The 9,639-nt window shown below is 38.0% G+C and overlaps 1 protein-coding gene and 1 pseudogene across 1 annotated transcript; both read left to right on the forward strand.

Moving 5' to 3' along the window:
• Positions 1-736: 736 nt before the first annotated feature.
• Positions 737-2,221, forward strand: LOC117117326 (the record flags this gene model as incomplete). The annotated part of the gene is made up of 2 exons (XM_033261596.1): positions 737-1,044; positions 1,281-2,221. Coding segments are annotated over 2 exons (595 nt in total), but the record flags the coding sequence as incomplete, so codon positions are not given.
• A 4,893-nt stretch (positions 2,222-7,114) lies between these two features.
• On the forward strand, positions 7,115-7,980 carry LOC117117327 (annotated as a pseudogene).
• The last annotated feature ends 1,659 nt before the right edge of the window (positions 7,981-9,639 follow it).

Here is a 9,639-nt window from a genome sequence, read left to right on the forward strand (position 1 = left end):
CGTCTCGTGATGTCGAAGGTTTCATTAAACCCCGAACTGGTTTTTGACGCATTCGCACTGTCACTGCGAATGCGCACTGCCTTTGTTTATAAAATCCTATACAAGAAGCACATGGTCGTCTCTACTGAATGTTCTTTGATTACGTTTGAAGAAGTTTTATTTGGATTTTTCGTTGTGATAGCGCTCAGTACTACTAAGCATGTGCTAATCAACCCTTTGTTCAATTGGTACTATATTTGCTCTGCATAAACCTAGTGGTTTAATACTTGGGCCAAGACTGTGTTGGGAGTGTTTTTTTTCAATGATGGACCATGATCGTACTGTACTCATAATTCGTTCGTAAGCAAAGGTAAACGTTAGCATGTAGTCTAGACCTAGGCATAATTATGCATCAATTTCGGTGGTCTCTTGGCTGAAATTTTTAATTTGTAACCGAATTGAAACATTATTAACGTTTAAGTGCTAACAGACGCAGTAAGACGCGTCCCTGTAAATTCGAAAATAGACAAGTTTCAGACGCGATCAACTGAAGAAAAACGCGTCTGTATTGTGTGGGCCCGACGACGGGTTGGCAAGCTCATGAATATTTAATGAGAATATAATGAGGTTGATACAATTCACAGACGCGTCCACGATTACAGCTATTTTCGGACGCACCCCATGTCGTCTGGAAATCGGTGGAGATGACGCCTTAGCTGTATCAAATATTTTCATTATTTAATTTTTTCTTCTTTAGCATAAGCAACAACTATCTAAACCTACTGACCAAACATTATAAAACGAATGGTGTATGTCTCCCAAAACCAAAGACTGGCGGCCGTAGATTTAACAAGACTGCATTGTCTACAGAGGATATAACTCGAATTGTAACGTTTATTACAAGTTATGGTGAGTTACATGGCCTCCCTCTACCTGGACGTCAAAGCAGAGTGAACACCAATGATCCACGAACACGTTTGCTGCCGTCATCTGAAAACAAATCCACAGTTTTCAGAAAGTATGAAAAAGAAATGGAAGAAGTGAATCGGCGAAAAACAGCTGCTGGTAAGTAAATATTTGTTGTTAATTAATTTCTTAGCAAAATACGTTATAAAAAAAATTTCACTTAGGACAGCAGAAAACAAAAAAAAACTATTGAATATACAGTGTGGCACGTAAACACTGGCTTTAAAATAATGGTCCATTATCGCAAACCGGAATGTAGCATTTTTTAAATAATGATTGATAATATACCTGATGTTCTGTTTCTTTCACATAATTTTATTCTACATATTTTTCAGGACAACCCTTGCTGAGAATTGCCAGGAGGTCAACATTCAATAAACTTTGGCTTACGTATGCCCCTTATGTGATGATAAGTCGTCCAAAATCAGACCTGTGCTGGACTTGCCAGGCGAATAATGCTTCAGTTTATAGAAGTGCAAATGAAAGTGAAGCCGAGAAGATGACGCGTCTGCAGTGTCAAGCATCTGAGAGTCGCGGATATGGAAAGACAGCTATACAGGGAGATGGTGGCAAACTCAAAGGATGTACTAAAAAATACTGGCGAGAGATTGGGACCTATTGAACCATGTTCGAAGAACTACACGATGCATTACTCCTTTGATTTCGCCCAGCAGGTCGCATTTCCTTTTGACCCACAACAGCCAGGTCCCATTTACTTTTTATGTACAAGGAAGTGTGGTATATTTGGAGTTGCCTGCGAAGCTGTTCCACAACAAGTTAACTACTTGATAGATGAGGGTATGCTGCTATCGAAGGGATCGTCAGCCGTAATCTCCTACTTACACGATTTCTTAATTTCAAACGGGTTAGGAGAAAAAGTGGTGCAGTTGAACTGCGACAACTGCTCAGGCCAAAACAAAAATCAATACATGTTGTGGTACTTAGCGTGGCACACAATTTACAAACTTCATGAAAAGATCCACCTGAATTTCTTGATAGCAGGACATACTAAATTTTCCCCTGACGCTGGCTTTGGCCTGATTAAACAGAAATACCGGAACAATGTGGTTGGGTGCCTTGATGACATGGCAAATGTAGTGAATAATAGCAGCACCACAGGAATAAACAAAGCAAGGATCGTTGGAAGCGAGTCAGGTGAGGTATTTGTGCAGCAGCACAACTGGGGTGATTATCTTGAGCCATATTTCAGGCCGTTGAATGGCATAAAGAAGCTCCACCATATGAGATTCGACAAAGACTATCCTGGAATGGTGTATTACAAATTATCCCCCACGACAGAAATGCGTCTGGGAAAACCATGTATTACAAACGCGTCTGGGAAAGCGATCGTCTAATTATCGTGCCTCATGAATATTAATAAGCTAGTCCGAATATGTCCCAGACACGTCTAAACGGGTTTGTGCTGTTGAACGCGTTTGCCATTGTTTCTATTGTTTTGGGCGACAAACGCGTCTGTGTCGTTAGACCAGGCCCCGGTTGAACTACCGTTTTTGTACAATTTAAAATACTGAACAAGTTTTACTTTGAAATGAACCAAGTTCAAAGTTTAAAGACTGCATAGGCCTAATTGCCATTTGCTCTATCGGAAAGACCTATCTTCGTTAAATAGCAGCCTACCAGCTAAGAAGCTGACGACGAACGAGAAAACATTTATCAACTCCCTGCACACATAATCACATGGGAACACAAATGGACGCCAGTATTCGCCAAACATCATTCAATAAACTAAAGAGAAAATAGAACATCTATTTTCTCTATTATTAAACGTAGGCTTCTTCGTGAACTGTCACCTAGCGTAGGCTAGCATTTTACTACCAGGCTACTACTTATAAATATAGGCCTAGGCCTACATAGCCTAGGTACGGTAGGAACACTGAACAAGTTTTGAAGTTGTTTAAATCACGATCAAATTCCAAATTTTGCTGAACGCGTTTAACATTTTGCCATTCACGAGCAGTCAGCCATATGAAAAGGGGAGGAGTTAACTTCCAAATGGAATAAACGGCTCGAACAACAAGCTTCCAAACGGCATTTCACAGACGCGTTTGGGAGCTTGTCATATAACAATAGTAAACGTGTTTGACCCGTTTCTGTCGTTGGGGATAATTTGTAGATCACGCCTTAATGTAATTTTTTGTTATATTTTTGCATATTTTAACAAAGTGTGCTATTACATATTACCTTATTCTTATTATTTTGTACTCTACTATGTTTTCAGATCGAATATGGCAAGACAGAAGCCATCATGGACCCCAAAATATGGGAAATGGAAGCCGGAAGTAATGGAACTTGCGATGAAAGCTGTTGAGGAGAAGAGGCTTACTTTACGTAAGGCAGCAAAGCAGTATGATGTGCCACAGGCTACACTGGCAGATGCACCGGCAACTAGACCACCAACGTTTACTATTGAAGATGAACGCCGCCTAGTCACTTATTTGCAAGAGATGGAGAGCCTCGGCTTTGGCCTCAGCATAAACAGGGTTTGTAAATTGGCATATGAGGCAGGCATTCCACACCGCTTCAATAAAGAAGAAAAAAAAGCAGGTTATGACTGGTACCAAGGTTTTATGAGAAGGCATCCTCAACTTTCATTAAGAAAACCTGAAGGCCTATCAGCTGCGCGTGCAGCTATGCTAAATCCGAATGTTATTGGAGACCACTTTGCAAAATTAGGCGAATTGCTGGACAGAACTGGTTTAAAGTCCAAGCCTGCCCAGATATATAACTTGGATGAAACAGGACTAAGTCTTGTACACACTCCGTCAAAGGTAATCGCCACTAAGGGTAAAAAAACTGTTCAGTCTCGTACCAGTGATTGTGGAGAAAATGTCACCATTCTTGTGTGTGCCAATACCCAAGGTAGTGTTCTACCTCCCTTTATCATATTTAAAGGAAAGCGCTTAGCTGTAGAGTTGACAAATAATGCCCCACCAGGAACCCTTTTTGCTGAACTGTTTGAAAGTTGGTTTAGGGAGCTTCGCAAAATAAAGCAACGCGTATATGAGTGGACCACGCGATGCGATTAAAGGCAGTTTAATCCCATAGTTGGACACGCGTTGGGATTATTTTCCTGGGCTACTCCACTTCGTAGTGGGGAATAGATAACAGGCTTAGTGTAAAAACCCAATTAACACAAACAAAAACGTCTCGTATAAAAATAAACCCTATTGGAAGTAACGCAAGCTCACGTTATATTTCTGAGAATTACATTAATAATTTATCGAGATTATCGTCATCGTCACCGTTACGATTAAAACCAAGACACAGCAGAAATATAAAACTAGGAGAGGCCTAGGACATAGATATTATACCTCCATGGATAGGGCCAAGGTTTTGGCTTACTCAGAAAAATTACGGAGTAAAATTAAAAATCGAAAACAGGCAATTTTTATGAATTTTTGTTAGGCCTAATTATATATTTTTACAGTTAGTCTTTAAAATTATTATTTCTTATATCGTTTTAGTATTAATTAAGATTAACTAAATCTATTAATTAATTAGATTAAACTGTCTAGGACGACAGACAGATATCGGTGTACTACAGTAGGCCTACATTCGATCATGAACTTAGGATACACTTCCTTTGTTAGCGAAATACAAAAAAAATATTGAACTTCATTTAACGTACCTTTATCTGATATAAATGTGAGCAGTTGTCCTAGGCCTATATGTTATCTATTTTAATATTGATTAATCTGGAACTTTGCTGGAACAGTATATCCATTGTATGTGACAAGAAACGTTTCAAAAAAAGCAAAAACAATCTCCAGCTAGCAGTTACATGCACTGCTCTCACCCTTTTCTACCGATGAAACACTGTTTTGATGCGGCACAAACCTAGACTCTATTCTATTTCAATGTTGATTAATCGAAGTTTAGTGTAAAAGAATATACCGTATTTATTATATATGGTTATCAGGCTCTTTAAAAAAGGTATTGTATTGTATACTGTAAAATATTGTTTTCTCCGTGTTTTCTCTAGAAAGCGAAGCGAAGCACATGTTTTGTTGCGTCGTTGATTAACCATGGACTCTACGATTCCATGTGGGTTATTCATTTTATAATAATTTTTCAAAATAATTAAATTTAAAATGTATAATCATTAAATCGTTTTTAAACGCTTGAATGTACCAAATGACTATGTTATTTTACTACAGGAATTTTAATTTCATTTATGAAACGCACTGGTAATGTATAAAAGTAGTTTTCAATTGGTGATACGCCACGGCGTATCAAGTGGACTTGGAACGTCTTCCTTGCGGTGTCTGCATCACCGGGCTGGAAGTTTAGGGCCTGTGGTTTTGACGTAAAAGTTAGGCTCTGGTCCTGTACTCAATGGGCTATGGGATATTTACTGAATTACGATCTCTTAACATATTATCATTATTTCATTCTTTAACTTGCTTTTTCTATCCATTGATTTATTGTCTATAATTTGTTCCAATATAATAGTTGGGAATAACCTTGCATTTAAAATATATTATGGTAGGCCTATATCAAAAATAATTAGTGTACAATAGGCCTATTATTTGTAGTCCTATTCATGATAAAGTACAGTTACCGCCAATAAATACTCAAAATATACGATGTATATCAGAATTTAGTGCAGTAGGCTAAGCTAGGGTGGCATTATTTTTTCCCCATTTATTTTCATTCATTCTCTGTAGGTCATTTTAAAAACAGACATTGGGCCTGGGTGTAGAGGAATGGTGTTTTCGGATACGGTAGCCATTTTTTGGCCTAAATTATTGTTGTTCAGCTTCCAAAATGAAAACAAAAAACAACACTAAAATAAATGTATTGTGTTTAGTTCAGATTATCATACAAGCATATACAAGCGACTGCACACACACAGTAAATCTTGATCACTAATTAGGCCTATGTTCATGTAATAAACTGTTTACGCTAATTAACTTTAATTTATGTTCTACTGAATGAGTTGTTCTTGTTTGATTTTTAATTTCTGTTTGTCACTTCCTTGTTGTTTTTATTGTAATTAATTTATTTGCATCGTACCAAATATAAAATATAATTGAAAATGAGACTTAAAGAAAATAATAAATACAAGATTTATTTGCACGCAAAAATTCAGAGACTGATATTTTCTTACTTTGTTCTATGCTTTTCCATGGTAACGTCGAGTCGTTATCACTGGGCGCCGTACAAAGGGTACGACTATGCATAACTCGGCCCGCAGCAAGATCAAAGACCCCTAATAGTCAATTCCATCGCAGCAGAACCGTGGGACTGTTCCTATAAATAGTTTTTTGAAGAAGCAGGTACTGGCATTAAATTGCGCTTATCCTGTTACTACGAATTTATTCCTCCATGCTCATGGCAACAACATGAGTTTGGCCTGGTTATAATACTGGGGGCGTACAAAGGGTTAGCTATGCATAACTCGGCAGGCAGCAAGATCAATGACACGTACACTTTGATTCAGTCTGTATTTCCATAGCAGCAGAGCATGGGAATGTTCCTATGAATATTTCTAGAAAAAGCAATATACTGGCATTAAATTGCATTTATCCCGTCAATATTCATAGCAAAAACATGAGTTTGGCCTGATTATAATACAGTATAAAAGTGTATAGGAAATTTCAGTGGGTTTCGAGTGTTGGTATTCGACATTTCGGTTTTAAATTTTACAGAATAGCTCAATAACAAATGACAGGATATAGTATTAAAATTAATTCATAATAATGAATGAAACTTATGACAAAACATAGAAAAGAGACTTGTCGATAAATTACAGTACATAAAAATCACGAGATAAACCGACGCAAACAAGTAGAACAAAAACGTCGGGAAAACGAACCCTAATTCGCGAAATGGAATCGTCTAACATTTTTGATCAGTATCTTGAACCACTCGTCGGCAACGCGAAGAGATTTTAATCCCCAACCACGCGTTGTAGACGGGTATACGCGTTGCTTTATTTTGCGAGGCTCCCTTAGCCGAATGTTTATACCATCATTGCCAACAGTACGCCCTGTGCTACTAGTATTAGATGGCCACTCTTCACATATTACTATTGCAACGCTCAAATTAGCTCATGAGCATTCCATCCATATTTATTTATTGCCTACCACCCCACACTACTACTACTACTGTTAAGAATGCATACAACAAGAGATGTGAGCGTTTCATGCGTGAAAATCCAAACTCTGTCATTACACGCTATGACTTTTGTGGACTGTTCAAGGATGTGTTTCACAGTGTGATGACAATGGCCAACATCATGAGTGGGTTCAAGTCCACTGGCATTTATCCATTCAACCCACAAGCCATCACAACTGAGCATATACAATTCTCATCAGTTGATGCTGAACTCTCCTATCAACAAGCTCTACCCAATGAAACACTTGCCGAACAACCTGCTGCGGTACCAGAGCTGCCAGTTACAGTACCGGAAGTTGTTGTGGATGTCGTCGTAAATAAAGACAACCGTCCGCTTAATATAATGGCCGAAGTGGAAGATTTAATATTACAACAGCTACCATATTCATCACACCAGGAACCACGGTATGCTACACTACTTAAAAAACCTGTGGTCAAGAAAGTAATCAATAAGAATGCGCCCACTAAACGCATTACACAAGCCCGGTGTTTAACGGCTGACGAAATATTTGAAGCTGAAGTACAAAAACAAGAAAAAAAAGAGGCCAGAAAGATAGAAAGAGAAAAAAAGAGAAAGGAAAAGGAAAATGAAAAGCAGGAAAAAAAGTTCAAAAGCTACTAAAACAAAAAGAAAATGGTGATAAGAAAAAGCTTGAGTGTCGAAAGAAAAACAACAAAAAATCCGCAAAGAAACAAAACATGCAAGAACAATATGATAGAGATGATATGAACAATTACTGCGCTAACTGCAAAGGGTTTTATGCTGACGATGAGGACACCGAAGACTGGTGGCAGTGTACCCAATGCATTGAGTGGTTTCACGAAACATGTACTGGACTATTTGGACAATTAACCAAACTGGAGAACTATGTATGCGACAAGTGCGCAGAATAAATTCATGCATGCTTAAATAGTGAACACAATAGTTCATTGGATGATGTACAGTAAATATATTATTCATATATCGACGTGTTCCATTTACCCTAAAATAGCGTTCCATTTACCCTAATTGGTTGGGGTATTTGGAACACAAGGCCGCGTAATTTTCTAAGACACCTGTTGATACTATGACCATTTAATCTGTTAAAATATTACAACAGATGATTATTTTATTATATGCAACAAAAGAATTGCCACGAAGAAGAGATATAACACCACAAGCAGGACTTATCTGCTGAAGTGTTCCATTAACCTCACTTTACCCTATCCATAGAAAAATAATCACAGATTATAATTTGCCAGTTGATGTTAAACAATTAAAATTGAACAGGAAACGTCACCATTCTTTAAACCTGTCTATGATTATTTAGCTCATGGTATTCTGCCAGCCGATAAGGCGGCAGCAAGAGCGATTCAAACAAAATCAGAACAGTACATACTTTGTAACGGTTTATTATTTCGTTTTTTTCCTACAAAACAAACATGCCGAAAATCAGCCCTTAGCTTAGTCCTGCTAATCGATCATCCAACCCCCTGTCACAAGTGACAGGTCGTGTGACAGATTTGCTACTTACCTAAAATTTATTACCTGCTGCCGGCGGCCTGCGAAGGTCGCATACTAGTGTATTGTAGTTAGGCTTAGGAAGGTTAGTGATCTAGAGTGAGCAAGAGGTTTTTCGTTTACAATGGTCAGGCACGGCAAACGTAATGAATAAGCCTACAATCTAGGCTACAACAATTAATACTCTCTTAACATATTCCTACATTTTCAATAAAAAGAAGTTATAATCGGGAGCGCATGTTTAGGTGTGGTGTGATGTCAAAAAGTGCATTGGCAGTCCGTAACGAACAGAAGCAACTACTGAATTTCCCGCAAATATTTTTTTACTGGGAATTGTTCTTCTTGTCTATACCACAGTATAATTAAAAAGAAAATACAAATTGCGTTCACACCTAAAAATCAGAAAAATTACGATGCATAACAAACAAAACTAATACCCGATTCACACGTACAAAAATCTTACCAAATGTAACAAAATGTAACCAAAAGTAACATTTTACGGCACGTGTGAAAGTACCTCCGTGTAATATCCTTGTAAAATCTCGGAACGTCTCGGTAATCTTTACCAGCCTCACTGAGGCTGGTAAAGCTTCCGAGATGTAACATGGATGGATCTGCGCATGCGCAGGGATTTCAACACAACAACAATCTACTGTTTCACGGGGGTTTTGAATTTTCTTCCTTCTGTATACGATTCTGATCCACTAGAAATAGATAGGCCTAGTTTTTCTAAATGATGAATGAATTACCCTTGTTATTGATGTTAATTAGTAATGGTAGAAAAGAAGATATAAATAAAATGAACGTCGGGATGGTGTTAGTACTATTACTAGTATTACAAGAGTCCGAGACAGAAACGTTGGAAGCTATGCCTAGTTTAGTAGTAGTAGTACAGCAGTTGTTAAGGGTATTGATTGCTTCGAATGTTTACTGTGATGGTGAGTTCAACAGTCCATCTGTGACAGGGGTTCTCAACTAGGCCTAGGCTACCCGGTGGTAATTAAGTAGACGTCTATTTGCCGTCGACTTTTCGTTGGTGATTATCTTTCAGT

The sequence above is a fragment of the Anneissia japonica genome, unplaced genomic scaffold (assembly GCF_011630105.1).
Source record: "Anneissia japonica isolate Jap-2015-1 unplaced genomic scaffold, ASM1163010v1 scaffold9868_len12976_cov117, whole genome shotgun sequence".
NCBI classification, from domain to species: Eukaryota; Metazoa; Echinodermata; class Crinoidea; order Comatulida; family Comatulidae; genus Anneissia; species Anneissia japonica.